The following is a 22,472-nucleotide window of genomic DNA, read 5'->3' as shown; positions in this document are numbered from 1 at the left end:
GGTATAGGCTGGGAGATACAACCTGACAACTGGAATGGGGGCTAAGCAGAGAGAAACTTATTTCCAAAAACTCTAGACTGCGGTACAATTCAACTATCTGCATTACATGTTTGATAACGGTGCACATGGAGTGCAAGTAGCCAGGAGCATCCACACGGTCCCACTTTGCCCGATAACAGAAGCTGATCTTATCCACCTGGTGTGGGCATGCCCAGTGATAGAACAATTTTGGGAAGGGATAATGTGGACCATTTCAGAGCTCACAGGGAAGCACTTCCCATTAGGGATAGATCAATCTGTGTTGGGCATAGCTAAGTGCAACAAGAGAATGAAACCTCTCTGCAGATTTATCGACCTAACAGTGGTGTTGTCAAAGAGGCACATAGCAATGACATGGCAGGCTGCATTAGCAGAGGAATGGCTATGAGACTTGTACAAGTAGACTATGGCGGAAATAGATCCCTCGTCAGTTCCTTGGGCAGATGCACACACTGGGACGCCATTCTTGAGAAAATCAAGGTAAAATCTGACATTATGCCCGAGGTGATTAAATTAAATATCCATGTTTGAATGGAGGTATGACTCAAACAACACTAAGGAAACCTTCGTAGGTCTCCATGTGGTCTCTGATTTGACCAGCAGAAACGAGATTGGGCCGGAACTGCCCCCCCACCCCTCCTCATCTGTACCACCCTAATTAAGCCTTGGTCACCGAGCAGCGGACACCCACACATGTGGGGTGGGGTCGTTGAGGATACCCAATAGACCCGATTAGTGAATGCCTGAGCTCAGTTAGGTTATGGATTTAAAGTTAATAATGGTTATATTGGTCCATACATTGTGTTTGACTCCTGCGACCTTTGGACATTGATGACTGGGTTGCGCACAGGGCATGATTGTAACTCATTTTCAATTTTCGTGATGGTGTTGTATATATAGATGGGAAAACACTGTCTTCCATACTGTACACTCATTGGTCATAAAATAAAGAACTACGATGAAAAAAAGACATAAAATAAATATCTTAACCCGTTCCGCGCTGATGACGGAACAGCCTCGGTAGCGCTGTGCTGATGACGGAGCGGTTCAGTCATGGTCCGCTCGCCGCGCCTGCGCGGCGCGTTCTATTGAGCGGGCGGGGCCATGACGGAACCGCTCCGTCATAAGCACAGCGCTACAGAGGCTGATGACGGAGCGGTTCCGTCACCAGCAGGAGAGCGCCGCGCCGCCCCCCCCTACACCCCAGTGCTGTGACGGAATTGCCGCCGCAGCAAAGGGGTTAATAATAAAAAAATATATATATTTGTTTGTTTTTTTAAGCAGTAAGCATTTGTATAATACCACATGGTATGGTGCATCATGGTCATAAACCAAAGCAGCATCACGATGTAGTAACAGTCCACCTCCATTTGCAGCTTCTGCTCCACTCACTATTGTGTATGTGCCTTTGACCTTGTAAAATGTCCTAGAGCCTTTTGGTTGGGTCGGTGCTCATTAAATACCACATACATGCATACGTTCATATTTGACAGGTGCGCTGTATTAATAAGTGTGTGAAAACGCATTTATTTCTACAATACCGCTACTACAAATAATGTTTCATTGGGCAGCCTCAATTTCCAATAATACATATACTCTTCAAATAGAAAATGAAGTGGAAATTAAATGTATTGTTTTAAATCTTACCTAGAGGATGCAGAACATACTATAAAGTCGTTTTATATGTAAACTCTTTAGGATCAGATGAAAATATGGAATTCATTTGTAAATAACATCACAGTTACATTGAATTTACATACTGACCTGTGCGGAGAAACCGCAGAAGAAGGCAAACCAAAAGTGCACCAGTGTGAAAGCAAAGTTTTTGTAGAAAAAATAACACAAGAATTTGCACATTCTGAAGTACGACCATCTTCCGTGTACAAGAAGAATCCTTCGAAGGTATCTGAACTGCGCAAAAGAGTAATCACTGGCTAAAACTGCTTGCATTCCTTCTTGACCACTGATTCCCACACCAATGTGTGCAGCTGCAAATTTTAGATGAACAGAAACAAGTTTTAAAATACTCAAATGTCACTACAGACTTCCTAAGAGTTACATGATAAAGACTAAGACGATACTGAACTGACGTGTATTGTACAAAGTGCAAACCTAAAACTGTTTTTATACGAGGAACAGTATGAAATTCGTATTTTACGGGTGATTTCACAAAGCCTTGTTACGTGAATAGGTGTACCTTCTGAAACTTCAAGAGAAAGCAGAATGTCACACCTATTCGGTAAATGTTTATTTTTCTCTGAAATTTGAATGAATTGTGCTGCAACCACCCAAAAACACAATGCAATGCAACAACACATTAAAACACAACTCCACAAAACATATCCTGCATTAATGACTGTTAGAAATTTGGTTTCTGTTTGGCAGAGTAAGTAAGTAGTAAGTAAGTAAATACTAGTTTATTTGCATAGTTAGTTAAAACCATTGCAATTCAAGCTGTAAATCTATATGTAAAAAAAACAATATATTACTGCAACCTTTAAATTCCATTTATATACAATGAAGAATGTATCACCACACACAATTTTTCCTTTCCAATTAAATCATAGGATCCCAGTTTTTTAAACGACTGAGAGTAGGTATAAGTTCTATAGTAAAATGATTTAAAAGACAATTAAGAATCAAGTCTGGGCAGTTTCTTTTCCTCTACCTTCATGAACTTCACAAGACTACAGTTCAACTGAGGATCGTGGAGTATGAGAATTATCTAAAAGACAATTACGAAACCAGTCTTTAATATTTTTCTTTTCCACTACCATCAACAACTTCTCAAAACTACAGTTCAGCTGAGAGTCGTGGGCTGAGAGTCGTGGGCTGCGAAGAATATCTGAATGACAGTCAAGAGTCAAGTTTTGGCATTTACTTTTCCACTGCCTTCATGAACCTCACAAGACTACAATTCAGCTGAGGATCTGTTTGGCAGAGGCATGCACTCTGTCCAAGCAGGAACCACAATCCCAGCCAAGGTAAGTAACAAACACACCCTAAGCTATCCTGTGCTCACCCTCTAATAGCTTTGCATAGCGCAGTCAGGCTTAACTTGAGAGGCAATGTGTAGTGTATTTGTGCAACACTTCAAACAGTAACACAGTGAAAATATCAAAAAACACTCCACACTAGGCTAGAAACAGAGGTTAATTTTATAAATAAAACAAGACCAAAACGACAAAAATCCAGCAAGTAGAAGTTAAGATATGAATTTCCAAAGAATAAATGTAAAATAGCAATTAGAAGCAATAAGCGCTTAAATGGATTATCTGGTCATGCTGGACCAGGGCAAAATCATGAATTCAGGCCAACTGTGATGGGATGCGGGCCTGATACAGGGACCCACTTGGGTATGCTGCTTAAAGTGCCTATATCCTAGCTTGCAGCAACATCGAAGAAGGTGTGAGGTGCAACAGTAGCGATAAGACAGTGTCGAGCCATGCAGTGGGCGAGATACATTGAGATTCTCCACGCAATGGTGGCGATGCATCAGTTCCGAGTATGAGGCGCCAGTTTCTAATGCAATGCACAGCTACTGCTCCCGCAGCAGGCGATGTGTCAATTCCAAAGGCAATGCGCTAGTTCAGAATGCTTCGACAAGAATGCATCGGTTCTGATCCACGCAAAGACAAAAATTTGATGCAAAGGCGAAGGTAAGCTGGTTCCGATGAGGATGTGGGTTCTGGTTGTAGAGCCACCTTAAGACTCACTTCAATGGTCCAGGACTCGGGTTGCACCACTTGGCAGTGCAGAGTCACAGCTTTTAGACTCTAGATGCAGATGCAGGTAGTTGAACTCTTCCATATCCCTGAGACTTAAAACAGAAGGCAAGCCAGCAAGCCCTTGGAGTCATGCTCGGTTCAAGTGAAGCAGGTATAGTCCTTCTCACCTAGGCAGGAGAAAAGCAGGCACCAGGGCTGCTCAGCAAAGCTAGGGCAAAGCATGACAAGAGTCCAGCAAAGCAGCAATCCAGCAGAGTGGCTGTTCTTTCAGCAGCACAGCAGTTCTTCCTGGCAGAGTGGTCAAAGTTTCAGAACGGCTATATGAAGAAATAACCTCGGCACTCTGACATGTTCATTAGTTTATTTGTGGAAAGTTATCTTTTTCAAAGCAAGTAGCAATAAGAAGTTTACAGTACCATTTAATGTATATAGGATTCAAGCACTCAGCAATATTCTCAATACATTTGATTCAATTTAGTTAGAAAAACATGAAGTTACAATGGTGCCTCGACAATTTATAGGCCCATTTTTTGTCTGTGAGGTGTCAAAATTAGGAACTTTACAACTTTACAGCAAGGTTGTACGCTTTGGATTGAAGAATTGAAATAAAGACATTACTAATTGGTTACCTCTTCTGGAGGCAACATTGGACCATTCTTTATAAAAAATCAGCCATCCATATACCCTTATATTTCGATTGACAAATATTTGACCCATGAAACTTGTGTGGTGTGGTTCTACAGAAGATACATAAGCAGTGACAGAGTAGGACTTGGTCAACCTTACAGGAAGACCCTTGGTGCATACGGCATTTGAGCTAAACATTCGGGTTTGTTTTTTAAGCCTTGAAAAAGTTACCATGTAGAGAAACACGTGTCGGCTGCCGATCCATTGTAAATCCTTGTTTTTCCAACTAAATTGAATCAAATGTATTGAGAATGTTGCCGAGTGCTTGTATCCTATATACATTAAATGGAACTGTAAACTGCTTCTGGTGCCTCGCTTTGAGTAAGATAACTTTCCACGAATAAACTAAGGAACATGTCAGAGTGCCGAGGTTATCCCTTTATACAGCATGTACACTGGGTTCAGTTGCGCCATAGTGGGTTGACACCTGAGGTAGTGGAGTGTTTTGTTCTTAACCTCGAGGGGCACCAGCAGTAGATGCCAGTTTTCAATTTACACAAAAATTGATGTGCTACCATTGAAACCATCACTGTCGTTTGTTGGTTGTTGTATAGTTTCAGAAGTATACTGAAGTTATGCGGTCAGAGGTCCTAGACATTGTTAACGTGGCGTTGCGTGGTCTAGGGCCCGCCCCACCCTCAGGCGCAACAACGCCGTGGTGGTTCTGTCCTCGGCGCCAGATATCCTATTTGCCATGTGGAAAGGCCCATTTCTCTGCCCCACCGCACTGTGTGCTGAGGTGTTTTTATAATTATGATTATAAGGTCTGTTTATCTTGTTCTGTATGATGGTGGTACAGTTATTGGTGCCTCCTATGGGTGCTTCTTTATTTTTTCCTGTAGCCCTTGCGTGTTTTTCCCTGTGTTTCTTAAAGGGACTACAAGTCCCAGAAGTCTTAAGTGGCAGCCATCTTGAATGCTGACTGCCTATGAGTCAGCATGAGCACATATCTCGGGCTCACTATTCAAAATCCCCGTGCCTAAGAAGACGTGTTTTAGTGCTGGCTGCTGGAGGAGTGGCACAGTGCTATTAGAAGCTGTGTTTTGCCCCCAAATCAAGTTCTGCAGCGTGAGGCAAGGTAAGACTGGCCCGGTTTTAAGGGTAAGATCTTTTATTGTACATTTAGCGGCCGGCAAGGTATTTCCGCTTGCGGCATGCTAAAGAGTTGTGTTTTCCCAGAAGGGACTTATGTTAGTGGTGCTTACGACACATTTGGGGATATTGATCCTAGCCAAAGGATACACATTCATGTGGGCGATTTCTCTTTATTTTAAGGGCATTCATTGATCGTGCTTGTGAACAACTTAACAATCACGCTAATTATTTAAGGGCAATCATTGATCGCGCTTGTGAAAAAGTTGAACAAGCGCAAATCGTGTGGACAAAATTACGAGTGTGCTCACTGAAAACTTGTGTTCATACCCGCACTATTAATAACATGATGAAATGTGCTTGTGAGTTGAACAAGCATGCGTGTGTTTTACTATATTAGGAATGTTCTTTCTTCTTAGTGAATGAACAGAACCTCACTGGCCAAACAACTTGTATACTAAGATATATTCCCAATTAAACTCGTATGTGAAGTTTTGCTTACTTCTTTTTCGAGTTATCTCTTAGAAGGCACAACTTCTGGTATAGTTTTGTGCTTTATGAACGTATTTTTATTTTTCTCTCTTTAAACATATCCTAGCATTGTCATAGATTCTCCCGGGTGTGAGAAAGGAACAGATTTTGGAGCACACATAAGACATGTTAAGTTGTAAGGTTGGCTAACCTATATGTGTTTGGCATTGTGTGTATCTATTCTTTTCTTTTACATATCTCCCTGCCAGCAGTCCCCTTCCTTCCCTTCCCTCACCTGGCCTCTCCAATCCTCAGTGCTGTTATAGCTTCTCTGAGTTGGAGCTGTCTGGAGGTGGAATAAACAATCTTCACGCAGATCCTGAGGACGGCACTCCGCTGACAGACGTATACCCAGTTGTGCCTTTAAAGTGAGGAAGACTTCAAAGAAAGCTTTGAGGTGCACAAAGGTCCTCCGTTACAGCCCTGGCTCCAGATCAACTACATGGGGTGGAAGTGGGGTTTATACAGACTTTTGTATGTGGGCAGGTCACAGACTATTAAGGTGCAAGTGTGAGGTTGGGTCCAGCTTCTCCCTCCCATCTCCAAGGAAGGCGCATCAAACTAGACCTCAGCTCCCTTTGTGTGTGGCTGTCTAGAGGGAATACACAAAGCCCAGCTGTCACCTAACTCAGACTGAACAGAGACAAGCAGAAGGCATTAAATGGCTAAAGTAACAAAATGCCAACTTTCTAAAAGTGGCATTTTAGAAGTGCAATATAAAATCCAACTTCACAATAAGTTGTGATTTTAAGTGGTGATTCCAGAGTCACCATACCAAACATGTCTCTTTCTTCACAATTGGGAATTAAACCTAAAAGCTGTAATAAGGTAATCCCAATGTTATCCTAGGGGAGGGATAGACCTTGCAGTAGTGCAAGATTTGAGTTTTTCACTATAAGGGTATGTAAAACTTGAAAGAACATGTCCTACTTTTTAAATACATTGTACTCTGCCCTCTAGGCTATCCAGGGCCTACCCTAGCGGTGACTTATATGTATTAAAAAGGAAGATTTAGGCCTTGCAAAAGGTTTTACTTGACAGGTCGACATGGCATTTTAAAACTGCACACAAGGCTCTGCAGTAGAAAGCCTGAGACATGGTTAGGTGCTACTGACGTAGGTCGCAGAATCAGTGCTGCAGGCCCACTAATAGCATAAGATTTACTGGCCCCAGGGCGTATGTATTGCACTTTACTGTGGACTTTGAAATAAATTAAATATGCCAATTGGCTATGACCCAATGTTACCATGTTTAGAGAAGCGAGAACATGCACTTTAGCACTGCTACGCAGAGGTAAAGTGCTCAGAATCCTATAGGCAACAAAAACGAGGTCAGGCAACAGGTTTGGGGTGACCCTTCAGAGAGAGCCATTTTTCAACAATGATACAACATAATAAACACAAAACACAACAGGTTAACAATGTAATACAGAAACAACACAAAAACACATCCTAACAGCAAACAATTGTTGTATTGTACTATTGTGTTCCTGCAATGTTGTTTATGACTAAACATTTTGTTCATAATTTTGTGGTATAGTGAATTGAGATATATAACATGTTATTAATGGTATTTGCCACTGTACTACAATCACAATACAAAGAAGGCTGTCATGAATTACATCCCCCTTTAAACATTTTGACTATGTTTGGAAAGCACATACAGGACACTAAATGTAATTCTTATTACCTGACAACCTGTATAAGAATTACATAAGAATTACTATTATTTGAATGGTCCAAAAAGGATGGAGGCAAAAAAGACATAGTTGTCCATACTTCATCATTTTAAGTATACACCTGTTTTTTCACCCAAGGCTAAATCCTCATCCACTTTCGGGATACTATTAATATTATTATTACTATTATTTATTCAGAGCAAGCACAAAAACAGACATTATGAAGAGAACAGGGGGATACTAGTGTATCCTAAAGGTCTACAATATGGGTTTACAACAATTTGTGAACGTTTCAGTGGCATTAGATTAGTGAAATCCCACAGCAGATCACAATTTATTTTAACTAAAATCATCTTCTAAAAGTAGTGAGGCAAAAATACAAATCAGAAAAGTTTGCTTAGAAAAAATAATCTGGCCTCAAGCATTACTGCCACTATTTGTCCTACTAGGAGCATTTCATTATGTGTATGTAGACACAGTGCACACTAGTGTTTTACAACCAGATAGCAATTGTTTAAAAACGTGTTGTTTTTGCATGTGTGAGAATTCACTGGTTGGATGTCTGTGGACTCTGGTGCTGTCTCATCTATGTTTGGAGGGCAGATACCATGTGTTTTTAAGATGCAGATCTTGGACTCACATTAACCATTTTGTTGTTTCTGGTGATTACCTAGGTTGTTGGATTTCAAACCTTACAAAAGGGCGAAACAATATATTTGCAAGACTTTGAAAACGGATCACTTTATCAACAAAATCATCAAACAATGAAATTGCTTATTGCAACAAACAGAATCCTGCAAAATGTGTATATGCACGTGTAAAAGTCTTCTTACTTTTTATCATACTGATATCATTTGCTCCATCTCCAATGGCTAAAGTTATTGCCTTCTTGTGTTTCTTGACGAGCTCCACCACCTGAGCTTTTTGTAGTGGGGTGACACGACAACAAATTACTGTTTTACACAAACAGGCGACTTCTAAAAATTCCTTCTCAAAGTTTCCCTCAAGGGCATATGCCTGCAATATAATTAGTTTAGAGTTAGAAAAACAATTTTTGTATATAAAGTATTGTATTTGAAATCGGTCAGATTGTGTTAAAAACATATTGAAAAACATTACAAATCTTGGAGTACCTACTGAATCTGGAACGGTTTTAAGTGACAGAGTTAACAAACTTTTACCATATTTATTGTGTGTCTTTTATAACATTTGTTATTCCATTAGCCAAGGAGATGCTGGTTTCTAAACCGGAGACGCTCCTTTTAAGAAGAGCAACTGTAAAGCATACGGCACTATCATTCCATTCACACAAGAAGCCACAGAACAGCAACACCCTCAATTTGGACAATGAGATTCCTTTGAATCTTATCAATTGACTACAAACGTCATGAAAATAGGGTTGTGGGAAATCCTCGCTCCCAAAAAGCAGTTTGGTTACATAAGGAAGGGGACATTGCTGAGACACTGAATAAACACATGGGTCTTGATTTAAATCAACTAAACCCAAAAGTCGATTAAGTTATAACTAATAACTTTTTATCAACTTTAATCATGTTTATTATCCTGCAATCAGCAAGTTTCTAGTAGAACATGGTGACAGAGAGTGTGCAACATTAAAACTAGAATTAAGGAAAAGAGAACTACACAATGATGGCCAAACGTATAATAGACCTGAGAAGCAGCCTTTTAAACAAGCTGATCGGAAAGAACCACATTTCCCGTTATGCTGGCGGGTCGCATAACACACATACATCACGCATGTCCGACTCATGCCAGGGTATGAAACTCCGTCCTTTGCTACAGGTCACACCAGACATGATTAAATACAGCTTGAACCAAACACAGATATACCGGAACAAGAGCAGTGTTGGTAAATGTATGGAAAATGGCATCATGGTACCCTCGGCGTGTTAAGAAAGAACGCTTTTGTACTAAACTAGCAGCCCGCCCCAGCATTGCCTGGGGCAGAAAGGGGCTGGGGGCAGTACACCCGCTCCTGCCCCGACCCCCTCCCCCTCCCGCACCGACTCCCTCCCGCCCGACTCACTCGCGTATAGAATAGATTTGGCTCGCCCAGATCTGTTAAACTTTCCTATGTTTCTTATCAGTTCTTGCATTGCTACCCCATCTTCTTCCCGTTACGTGCATGTGCTTACACACTCCTTCCCACATGTACCATGTCCGTTGTTTGCTTTAAACTCTTCTTTAATAATCTGCCCCAGCACTATCTGCACTTCGTACCGAGTAATCCACTGCAGCGCAGCACTCCCACACATACATCTCTGTTCGCTCTTACACTGATGTTGACTCCGTTCTCCTGTTACTTAAAATCTGCCATCTAATGCAGGTTAACTGCCCACATTACCCTATCCTTATTTCTCCTCTCTGTCATCATTTCGAGAATTGTTGTTCTAATCCTAAACCCTTTGCGCCCCAGTACCTCCTCCGAAACTGCTGCCTTCACACCTTTCCTCGGGCCCCGCAAAGATCCTGCAACCTTCGGCAGCTCCGAGCCGCGTGGCAGATGTCAGCGGCAGTAAGTCCTGGGGAGCAGAGGATGCGTTCCAGCAACTCTCGGGGCAGTGCGCCCAAGCACGGACCCTCCGCTCCACCGCACTCGTCGCTCGGACTCTCCAGCCCGGCACTCGGCTCCCCCGTTGTCGCCATCTTTAGTGTGTACAAAAGTGACAGCTCCGAGGCCCGCCCACAGCTTGCTGCAGAGCCGTAGACATAGAAGAGAGACACGGCCCTGAAGACAAAACCTGATAACAGTAAAAGAAGAAAGACAATACCAGAGTATAGAGACTGAAATCGAGGCATTACTGCACCGCCCTCCTCCTTGTCGTCATCACGCACGTCCCGTCGTGGCCAGCGCTAGGTCCGGGCCGGCGCTACTTTCAGGGGGCTACTTTGTTTACAAACGTAATTTTTTTAATTTACTTTTTTTTTAAATTTATATAGCCTATGTCCATCTACACACCCTGACATTTTCATTGATGTATCGGGTGTGTAGATTGGCGCTATGGTTCCCGAGTTTACCTGGCCAAAAGGTGCAAGTTCTCTCTTTATAATAGTAGTATAGATAGATAGAAGTGAGATAAGATCATAAGATAGGATTTATAATATTTTGACTTTTTAATTAAAAATTGGCAACTGTTAGTTTTAGTGTTAAAACAGTATATTAAAGAATTTAATATTTTACAAATTAATACCTTAATAATAAAACCATTACATTATAGTTTTAAACTTTTATTAAAAACTATAAACTAATTTACACACTCCTAAGAAAAATAATGTAGACAGGGACTTGAAATAAAACCTGCATAGGAAATAAGCTTACATGAAATCAAATTATTTAAAATATTTTAATATCTTAGAGCCTGATTTAGATCTTGGCAGATGGGTTACTCTGTCACAATGGTGACGGATAACCCGTCTACCAATACATAAATCCCATAGGTTATAATGGGATTTATATTTACGGCAGATAGGATATCCATCACCGTTGTGAGGGATTAACCAGTCTGCAAATATCTAAATCAGGCCCTAAATCAATATCATTTTACATTATAAAATAAATAGAAATAAATCATATATATTATTTAATCATAAAATATTTCAAGAAACCTTTTGGAATAAATAAATACATTTTTTGATTAAAATGCAATTAAAGTACTTTCAATTAATTATGTACATCTTTTAATAATTATTAAAGCAAAGTCATTTTTTATTCTTTATATTCTATGTAGGAATAGATTTTTTATTTTAAACTACAGAAATTACATTTAATTTAATTTAATATATTCAAATTAATTAAATATTTAATTTAACATTTAGTTAATATCTCTGTAACATTTTTTCTTTTGTTTTACATCTGAAAGAAATGTATACAATTTTACTATATTAACCCCTCCCCTGCTGATGACGGAACCGCTCCGTCATCAGCTGCGGTGGCGCTGTGCTGATGACGGAGCGGTTCCGTCATGGCCCTGCCGCCGCGCCTGCGCGGCGCTGATTTCGCACCTGCGCGCGCGTTCTATTGAGCGGGGGGGCCGTGACGGAACCGCTCCGTCATGAGCACAGCGCAACCGACGCTGGTGACGGAGCGGTTCCGTCACCAGCATGCGCCCGCCACTCGCCCGCCCTCCCCCTTAGCACTGCGGCGGATTATCCGCCGCAGTGAAGGGGTTAATATTTAACTTACAATATTTTTATTAATTTGTTATTAAATTGAATACACTTTTTTACTTTTCCCAATGCTTTAGCACAGGGAAATCAACAACTATGGTAAATTATGGAGAACAATAAAAAAGTTTTTTTAATAAAAATAAATAAATAAACATTTACTAATATAAAGCTCAGAGTGGTGTAAACCTGAATCTTCCGCCCAGTGTCAATATACCTTGATCGGAAAGGTTTGGCGTGTCTGTCCCGGTCCTCTGGAGGTTTTCAAAGCCTAACATTTCTAAGTACTAATTTGGAGAGGCGGTAGGAGAAACTACTCCAACACAGCTAAGGGTTCCAGGACCTCAGGAAAAGCACTTGGTGGCCAAGTCTCACTCCAGCAGCAGAGTACAGGGCAGGTCCAGGTGGACATGCTCAGTTGGGTAGTTGCAGGGGAGGTCTTTTATAGCTTGTTCTTTACCTATAACTTGAACAGGAGGTCAGCCTTATGACCCTAGTGTCCACTTTTGTGCCCTGGGTACAAGAGAGAGCAGGTCCAGTCCTTCAGGGCTCCTCTCAGTGTTTAGACTGTAGGTTCTTTTCTAATCTTCCTCAGGTCCAGAGGTGTTCTGAGAGGGGAACTGGGAATGCCAGAGTAATGGCTAGCACTAGCTTGTGCCTGGAGTGACATCTGTCTCCTCCCTAACCAATAGGGTAACATCTTCTGGGAGCTACTCTAACCACTTCGGAGCATTCCATGTGAGCCCTGCTCAAAAATCCCACAGTGCTGCTCTCTACCTAGATCCAAAATGGTGAAACACTTCTCCCCTTGTGCAGAGCCTGTGGGCCCTCCCAAAGGTGATTTCTAAAAGTACCTTTTTCTTAATATGTACTAGAAATCAGACTTCTCCAGTGAATTAGGAGTATAATTAATATTATAAACAGGCCAAGGATTATATTTCTATCTGTTTCCCAGCCAAAGTTAGGATTATTACATTTATTAGTGCAGCCCCTTGTCTCTCTAAGAAACACCCGGCCTTGCTGTAGTTAAAACAGCTTTAAGGTGCTAGTCACAGTAAGGATGTTTAACGCTAACTTTCTACTTTTAAATCAAATGCACCCTGCCTTATGGGACAAGATGAATAAATAAGGATTACTTTTTTGACCTGTCCAAATGAGTTATTTTGATAGGTCAATTAACAATTTTCATACTGCTACAGTGAAGCTACAATGGTAGGCCTGAGGCCATGTTTGCACTACCACTGTAGTGGTTGGCACAAAAGGTGCTGCAGTCCACTAGCTACATTTAACATACATGACCTGGGTATGTCCTGTAACATATGCAAGTGACTTATAGGTAAGTTAAATATACCAATTAGGGATATACAAAATCAACCATGATAAAGGCAAGCACAGGCACTTTACTATAGGTTAGCAGTGGTAAAGCACACAGAGTTCTACAACCTGCAATGGGAGTATACCACACAAAAAAGGTAATTTCTTACACCTATCAATCAATCAATCAAGCATTTGTTAGAGGTGACTACTCACCCGTAAGGGTTTCAAGGCACTGGGTTTGGAGGGGTGCAGCTCCCGGTCCATCAAGGAGGGGGTCCATTGAAGAACCAGGTCTTGAGATCTCTTACGAAGATGGGGAGCGATGTTGTCTGTCTGAGGAGGAGCAGAAGGGCGTTCCAGGCCTTGGTCGCAAGGAAGGAGAAGGAGCGGCCTCCTGATCTGGATTTCCGGATGCGTGGGACTATAGCATAGGAGAGCTGGATCGAACGTGGAATTTGAGTTTGCTGTTCAGGTGTGCAGGCCCGGTGTCGTGGAGGGCCTTGTGTGTGTGGGTGAGCATCTTGAAAGTAACTCTTGTCTCGATAGGGAGCCATTGTAGTGTGCGCAGGTGCTGGGAGATGTGGCAGTGTTTCGGCAGGTTGAGGACCAGTTTTGAAGCGCGTTCTGGACGTTCTGTAGCTTGCGAGTGAGGTTTTTTTTAAATCTGGCGTAGAGTGCGTTGTTATAGTCGAGTCTGCTGGTGACCAGGGCTTGCGTGACGGTCTTTCTGTGTTCCAGAGGGATGCATTTGAAGGTCTTACGTTGGAGGTGGAGGGTGTGGAAGCAGGAGGATGAGACTGCATTGATCTGGTTTCCCAGATTGTGTGCGTGGTCTGTGGGGGTGGGCGGGTTTCCGAGGGCGGGGGGGCACCAGGTGTTGTTTCAGGCATCAGGGGTTGGGCCCATGATGAGTACTTCCGTCTTGTTGGCATTGAGTTGTAGGCAGCTGTTTTTCATCCACTTGGCAACGGCTTTCCATGCCTTCTCGAAAGTTGTTTCTGGCGGTGTTGGGTTGGTTGGATAGGGAGAGGATAAGTTGGGTGTCGTCTTCGTATGACACAATGTTGAGTCCATGGGTTCTGACAATGGGAGTGAGCGGAGCCATGTAGACCCTGAAGAGCGTTGGGCTGAGGGAGGACCCCTGGGAGATCCCGCCGGTGGTTGGCGTAGGGTCCGAGAGGAAAGTGGGGAGTCTGACCCACTGTGATCTGCCAGAGAGGAAGGAGCTGATCCAGTCAAGGGCCTTGTCCTTGACCCCTGCGTCGTGGAGTCTGAATATTAGGGTACGGTGGGAGACTATGTCGAATGCTATCAAGAGGTCGAGGAGGATGTAGGCTACTGTTTCTCCTTTGTCTAGTAGGGTGCGGATGTCGTCCTGTAGCCGGATTAGGAGGAGTTAAGGATGTTGTGCTCTTTGATGAATGTGGCAAGTTGGCTGTTGATGGCTTTCCCAGGGAACAGGTGAAGGGAGATGGGTCTGTAGTTTTTGAGGTCGGTGGGGTGTGTAGAGGGTTTCTTAAGGAGGGGGTGGACCTCAGTTTGCTTCCAGTCATCAGGGAACGAGGCGGTTGCCAAGGAGAGGTTGATGGAGTGGCAGATCAGGGGTGCAATGGTGTCGGCTGCTCTGTTGAAAACGTGGTGAGCAGTGGTCCGTGGGGGCCCCTGAGTGGATTGACTTCATTGTCTTCGGTGTGTCTTCGGTAGTGAGGGCTGTCCAGCTGTCAATCGTTTGCTTCTGGGTGTTGGGGGTGGTAATTGGGGTTTCTGTGTGTTGGTTGTCTTCGTCGAAGTTGTTGTAGATGCTCTTGATTTTGTGGTGAAAGAAGGTGCTGAGTTTGTTGCAGAGGGAAGGGAGGGATGTCATTTGACTCGCTGGTGGGTTGGGCGAACTCCTTGATGAAGTTGAAGAGTTCTTTGCTGTTGTGTGCGTGGGTGGAGATTCTGTCTTCAATTGCTTTTTCCTTTGTTTTTCTGATTTATTTCTTTTTTTTATTTATTCATTTGAGTTTTATATAGTGTTGGCTAGACCAGGAGGTATCAGAGAGCTTCACATAAGGAACAGTGAGTTACAAATTTAAAAACAGTGTTGCACAATAACAGCAGTTACAATAACTTAGCATAAAATATAGACATGTCCAACGGGGTATGTAAGGAAAGGGAAACAAGGGGAGGAAAGAGGATCAGGCCAGGAGGAACAGGTAGGGATGGATTGCTCTAGTGGGACCAAAAGACAATAAGAAAATTCAAAAGGGGGGGGTCAGTAGTCAACACATCCGGAAGCACTGATGAGTTGACTGTGGGCATTGGTAGCGGCTCTGAAGTTGTTGTGGACTTCTGTGGATTTGGTTCTCCTCCAGGTCTTTTTGAGGCAGAGGCACGTGGGTCTGGATTCTTGAAGTTCGGTGGTAAACCATCTGGCTTTCTTGGCATGGGTGTTGTTGTTTCCATTGAGGGAGGCGATGGTGTTGGCGCAGTTTGAGATCCATCTGTGCAGGGTTCGGGCTGCTGTGTTGGGGTCATTGTTTTCCATGATGGTTGGGGTAGTGTTGCTGAGTGAAGAGGTAAGCTGGTCGTTGGTAATTCTGGTCTAGTTTCTTCGTGGGAGTAGGTGCTGGTGTCTGTTGATGGGTGTTCTGAAGGTGAAAGGGACGAACGGTGGTCCGTCCATGGGAGTTCGGTGGTGTGCTGAAGGTGATGGTGTTTCCTGTTGTGAAGAAGGGGTCGAGGGTGTGTCCTGCTGAGTATGTGGGTTCTGTCATGCTTTGGAGGAGTCCGATGTTGTGGAGATTGTCCAGGAGGGATGTGGTATTGGGGTCAAGTTGGTTGTCGATGTGGATGTCGAGGTCTCCCAGCAGGGTGTAGTTGGTGGATGCGATGGCATGTGGGGAGATAATGTCCGCGATGGTATTGGTGAACAGTCTGTGGGGTCCAGGGGGTCTGTAGATGAGGGTTCCTCGGAGGATGGTGATAGGGTTGGTCTGTATTTTGAAGTATAGATGTTCTATCATGTCTGTGGGTTCATCGGGGAGTGTGCTCAGGTGGAGGGTGGATTTGTGGACGGTGGCAATACCTCCTCCTGGGCAGGTGTGGCGGTCTTTTCTGGAGATCTTGTACCCTTGGGGGATGGTGATGGCGATGTCAAGTCCCGAGGTGGTGTTGATCCAGGTTTCGGTGAGGAACGATACGTCCGGGGTGGTGCTGTCGATGAGGTCCAAGATTTCGGTGGCGTGTTTGTGGAGGGATCAGACATTGAGGAGGGTGCATTGCAGGGTCTTCGGTTCTGTAGTGTTCTTGCGGTTAGGTGTTGCTGGGTCTGTGTTCCTGGCGGTGCAGTAGGTTTGATGGCAGTGGTGGCAGCTGAATAGTTCATGGGTGTTGGCCAGTGAAGCTAGCTTGCAGTTATTGTTGCTGCCTGGGTTGACTTTGTGGAGTGCTGTCGGGGGTAGCGTTGGCTGCGCCGTCAGGTCACGGACGGGCGCAGACGGGATTGCCTTTGGCACGCTTTCGACGCACCAGCGGTGGGACCGCAAAGGGGCTGCCGTACAATAGGGGAGGGAGGAGGGACGATGAGCTGAGAGGCGGGAACAAGTGAGGGCAGGGGGGGAGTGAGGGGCCACAAGGGCAGCAGCGGCGGGGCGCACAAGTGGGAAAAGCAGGGGCACAGGTGGTGAAAGCTGAAAACAAGCAACACAATACAAAATAAAGTAAAGCAGACAGAAATCAAAGTGGGCAAAAGAGAGCTTAAAATACTGTCAGGCAGCAGCCTCGAACCCTCGTGAAAGAGGCAGGGGCTCAGCGGCAACGTTGATGGCACGGAGCTGCGGGGGAAGAGCGCGTCAGCAGACTCATTCCCATTTAGTAGCTAGTGTGACCCTTTTTCAGCCGCTCGCTCTTCTCCCTCTCATATTTAATACTAAATAGTAAACTAACATGTGTGAGGATCCCTTCCATAATTAATTCAAAGTAGTAAGTGTGCGAGGATCTCCCAACACAAAGGATATGAGAGGTGTGGAATTACACTTCTAAGTTTGGGAATAGCATTTTGTAGTACTTTAGTAGCACTATTGTGTTTCTACTAAACGTTCAACAAAATGGTGTGTGTTAATAGACCATAAAACCTTTAATTTAAATTCCAAAATATTAATTACAAATTCAAATGCTAATGAGGGTAGGATATTTTTACTTTGTTTGAAAATAAGTTACTATTTATAAAACAAATTAATATGTACATGATATAATCATGTAATAAACATTTATTTTGAAGAGTTATTGTGCTGCATTATTTTGTTTGGTTAATTCTAGGTTACAAATAATTATGTTATATTTGGTTTTAAACAAAATCATTTTGATATTCTTTTAAATGATTAAACTCTATGTATTTTTCCTCTACTTCCCCATAGCAAATATATGCAACGATGGAGGAGATCTCCACCTATGTGTGAAAAGTTATTAGTAGTAACTTTGCACTTATCAAATAGGTCATAAATGGCTCCACATCCTGAACTGAGGGAACAGAGACATGTAAGCCTGCACTTAGTGTAAAGCTAAACATGGAAATGGTGACTAGCAAAAAAGTGTAGAGTTAAACGTGTGTGCTCAAGACGATTTGACTATAAATAAATCTACACGTTTAAACTTACATTCGTGAGTAGGGCCCTCCTCTTTGTGACAAGGTCTACATTTCCAGCAAAAGTCGCCGAACGATGAGAGCAGAACAACTTTTTAGACGATCTCCAGTTCGGCTTCCATCCTGCCCACGGCACCGAAACAGCGGTCTTGACAGCCATGGAGGACCTTCGCATGCGTGCAGACAGGGGCCAGCCAGTAGCATTGATACTGCTGGACCTGTCTGCCGCATTCGATATGGTCAACCACAGTACGCTGCTGCAGAGACTCGGTGAAGCAGGTGTGGATGGCACAGCGCTGCTTTGGTTTCACTCCTACCTGCGGGACAGGAGACAGGCTGTCTCCCTCCCCCCATTCCAATCCACCTTCGCACCCGTGCCCCAGGGAGTTCCCCAGGGAGTTCCCCAGGGCTCCTCCATCAGCCCCATCCTTTTTAACGTCTACCTCATACCGCTGATCACGTTAATTAAGTCTTTTAGGATAAAAACGATTAATTACGCTGACGACACGCAGCTCATTTTCTCCTGGGAAGGAGATGATTCCATCCCTTTAACCACCTTCCACGACTGCCTAAGAGAGACTGCTGGGTGGCTCCACAGAAACTCCCTTCAATTCAACTCCTCCAAAACAGAGGTTCTGTTCTGCGCTGGCACCAATATACCTCGCCAGTTTCCGAGTGACTTCTGGCCTCCAGAGACAAGAGACAAACCTCAGCCAGTCTCCTCGGTCCGCAACCTGGGAGCCATGCTCAACAACAAGCTGAGTATGGAAACCCAGGTAGCAAAAACAGTGGGGATTTGCACAGCCCTGTTACGCTCCTTGCGAAAAATCATGCCACTTCTCCCTGCACAAGCCCGGGCGTTGATAGTCAGATGTACGATTCTCAGTCGCCTTGACTATTGTAACGCCCTGCTCCTTGAGTCTCCAGTCACGCTGCTGGACCGACTTCAAAGAATTCAATCTGCCGCCGCCAAGCTGGCTCTTGGCTGGACGAGAAGGACTTCGGCCACAGCAGCCCTGGCCGAGCTACATTGGCTACCTTTAAAGCAGCGTGTGGCTTTCAAGTCCCTCTGCATTGTCTTCAAGGCTCTGCACGGACTCGGGCCCAGACCCCTGCAAGCTTTGTTTCTGTGGTACACTCCCACCAGAGACTTACGATCATCCTCGGCCTGTCTGGTAAAGGTGCCCAGATACAACAAAGCCAGAACCGGGGGTAGATCCTTCAGGGTCGCAGCGGCCAAATTATGGAACAGTCTGCCCATTGACATACGCCAGATCTCACAACTTCTTCCATTTAGAAAACGCATCAAGACCTGGCTATTCCCCTAAATCTGCCCGCCTGCTAGTTACTCCGGTCTCTCCTCAGTAGAGTATTCTCCAGCGCCAGGAAGCCTGCAAGGTATCAGCTGCGCTCTACAAATGCTCAAAAAAAATAATAATAAATAATACAGGGTATGCCTCACCAGCCAAAGATGACCTGTGCCACTTCTGGTGTAGACACCAATTGTGGTAGGCACGATATCATCTGCCTTGATGTTGAGGGGTCCCTCAAGGTGACTTAGTGTCAGAGAGGTACCATGAATTTCAACCAGCACCATAGCCTAAAAGTACCTAGGCAGAAGGCATGCAAAATCCCCTACCGCCCAGGTTGTTGCAGTACGATATGTTTATCATGTTGTCTATCAGATCCTGGATTGACCTGTCCTTAATCAAAGACAGACAGCCTTTGAGGGCCAGATGGATGAGGTGCAGCGCCAAAAGATGGATGAGATGCACTTCACCTTTGGACTCTGATCCCCCCGTTGTTCAAGTGATCTCCCCAACCTAGAGACAATACCTAAGTTAGCACTGTGATCTGTAGAGGGAACATAATGAACAGTCTGCTACATGTCAGGTTGGTATCCACCACACACCACAAAAGGTCCTTGAGCAGCCTATTGTGAGATGCAGCTCCAATTGGAAAGGCAACTATAACGCTGGGCTCCACTGAGGATGAAAGCTCCATTGAAGGGCTCTTCTGTTTCTTAGAGCATAAGGTATGAGAAGGTTAAAAGGCGATCAAAGACCAAGGAGTCTCAGCACCATCTTGGCAGGGACAGTGACATTTGCACGAGATATCAGGATGATAGCCTGAATTTCCAGGACTCTCTATGGCAGTGGAAAAGCATTTGGACAAATGTAACCAAAATGGATAAGTTGAGACTCTAAGATGTTATAAGATGTAACTTGTGCTCATTGACTGAAAATCCCAGGGTCGACAGCAATGTCACCACTTCCTGCATTTGGTCTGAAACCAACAGAGGCGAGTCTGCCTTCAAAAATCAGTGTTTAAGGTACAGGAACAAATGTATCCCCAACCAACAAAGATAGGCCAGGCCACCAAAATGAGCTTTGTAAAATCCTGAGGGGCTGATATCAGAAGAATGTCAGGAAGGTGAATTGTGAGTGATCTGACCTCAGCACAAAGAGAAGATACCTTGTGAGTGTTTAGAGGATCAGTACATGAATGTACTCATGCTTCAAACGTGGGGATACAATTCAGTCCTCATGGTCCAAACCCAACAGAACATAATTTTAAAAGTCTTGATTATTGAGTTCAAAACTTTGATGTCCAGAATCAGTATCACTACCCCATACTTCATGGGGACCAAGAAGTACATGGAGTAGCAAATTAAAATCCCTCTATGCCTCAGGTATGATTTTGATCTGTCTCTTGTCAATCAATCAATCAATCAATCAATCAATATTTATATAGCGCAACACAGTCACCGCTAGAGGTATCTGAATGCTGGGGTGGGGGGGCGCGTCTCTGTTGAAAAGTCTGGTCTTATGTTTCTTCCTAAAATCCGCCAGGGAGGGTGATGTTACTAGGTGGATGGGCATGTCATTCCAAGTTTTGGAGGTGATGTCGGAGAAGGAGCAGCCCCGCTGTAGTGGATTCAGGGGGTGTGTACGAGGGTGAGCAAGGAGGAGCGCAGGTGTCATGTGGGCAGATCAAAGTGTAGCCAATGGTTGATTTAAGACTGTCTTTGCTCGTGTAGAGCTTTCTAGGCATGCATGAGGATCTTGAACTGTCATCTCTTTTGATTGGAGAGCCAGTGGAGGTTTCAAAGGTGGAGGGTGATGTGGGCCCCTTTGAGGAGGTTCAGGATGAGTCTGGCTGCAGTGTTCTGTCTGGTCTGGAGTCTTCTGAGGTGCTGGGTGTAGATTCTGGCATAGAGAGTGTTGCCATAGTCGAGTCGGCTGGTGAAGTAGGCCTGCATGACAGTCTTCCTGATGTTAGTTGGAATTCATCTGAAAATTCTGCGGAGCATGTGTACGGTGTGGAAGCAGGGGGAGGGGAATGTGTTGGCTTGTCATTTTGTGGTCAGTTGGCTGCCAAGGATGATGCCAAGGTTGCATGTGTGGTCTGTTGGTGTGGGAGTTGGTTGGGGTTACGCTGGCCATCAGGTGTGGTCTCATGGGGAGGTGTTATTCCCAAAGATCAGTACTTCTATTTTATCAAAGTTGAGTTTGAGCCAGCTGTCTCTCATGTATTTGGATATGTCTATCATGGCGCTGCAATAATTGGGTTTGGCATTTGAGTAGTTCTTGGTGAGCGAGAGGATTAGTTGAGTGTCGTCTGCACAAGAGATTATATTAAGTCTGTGGGATCTGATGACGCCTGCAAGGGGAGTCATGTAGTTGTTGAGCATTGTGGGGCTGAGGGATGATCCTTGAGATACGCCACATATGATGTCCTGGGTTGCTGAGGCGAAGGGAGGCAGACGGATGCTATGTGTGTGTCCTGTAAGCAAGGAGGTGATCCTCTGGAGGCGTTATGCTGTACATTGAAGTTTTGGAGTGTGTCGATGAGGGAGATGGTATCAAATGTGGCCAAGAGGCCAAGGAGGATCAGGGCCACCATTCCCCCATGGTTCAGGAGGGCTCTGATGTTGTCTGTAGCTGCAATCAGTGTGGTCTCGGTGGTGTAGTTGGAACGGAATCCTGATTGTGAAGCATCAAGTAGGTGGTTTTGTTCCAGGTAATCAGTGAGCTGAAGGTTGATGGCTTTCTTGAGTATTTGGCTGGGTAGGGGAGCATAGAGATAATTTTTGAGATCTCTGGGATCGGCCAATTGTTTCTGTTGGAGGGGTCTGACATCTGTGTGTTTCCTTCTGTCAGGGAAGGTTGCTGTGGAGATGGAGGAGTTGAGGATGCTGGTGAGTTACCTACTGACAGGATTGAATAAAAAAAATAGGTAGTAATGTTTCCCTGAAAGGGAAAGGCACCGCAGAATCAAACAATCAGAAGTTCTTTCTTTTTCTATCTCCACATCAATAATAGTACAGTGTGAATCAATAAAGGCAATATTCTTCAATTCTTACTGGGGTGCAAGTTTAGCTCCAATGTATCTACTACCAAGAGATGCAATATACTCAACAGACACCTGTTGGGTATACAAACTACATGAAAGTAAAGAGCAACTCATGCACACCCTCCAGTGTTCCTATATCCCACAAACAATTTTCAGTTGGAGAGATTTGTTTCTGACCCAAATATAGAGATCTATTCCTCAAACAATTTGGCCACTTAGTGAAGATCGTTTC

General features: G+C 44.1%; 1 protein-coding gene across 1 annotated transcript in view; it reads right to left on the bottom strand.

The window, feature by feature from the left end:
• Positions 1–22,472, bottom strand: part of ATP8B4 (ATPase phospholipid transporting 8B4 (putative)) — a 3,619,152-nt gene that overhangs the window by 609,834 nt on the left and 2,986,846 nt on the right. The window contains exons 21-22 of the mRNA XM_086958264.1: positions 8,589–8,772; positions 1,804–2,027 (exon numbers count right to left, since the gene is read on the bottom strand). Coding sequence (XP_086814390.1) covers positions 1,804–2,027; positions 8,589–8,772 — 408 coding nt within the window. The remainder of the gene's footprint in view (positions 1–1,803; positions 2,028–8,588; positions 8,773–22,472) is intronic.

This window comes from Lissotriton vulgaris, chromosome 2_1 (assembly GCF_964263255.1).
Source record: "Lissotriton vulgaris chromosome 2_1, aLisVul1.2, whole genome shotgun sequence".
Classification (NCBI taxonomy): Eukaryota; Metazoa; Chordata; class Amphibia; order Caudata; family Salamandridae; genus Lissotriton; species Lissotriton vulgaris.
The sequence above is the reverse complement of the archived record's forward strand: the minus strand, read 5'-3'. Positions and strand labels throughout refer to the sequence as shown.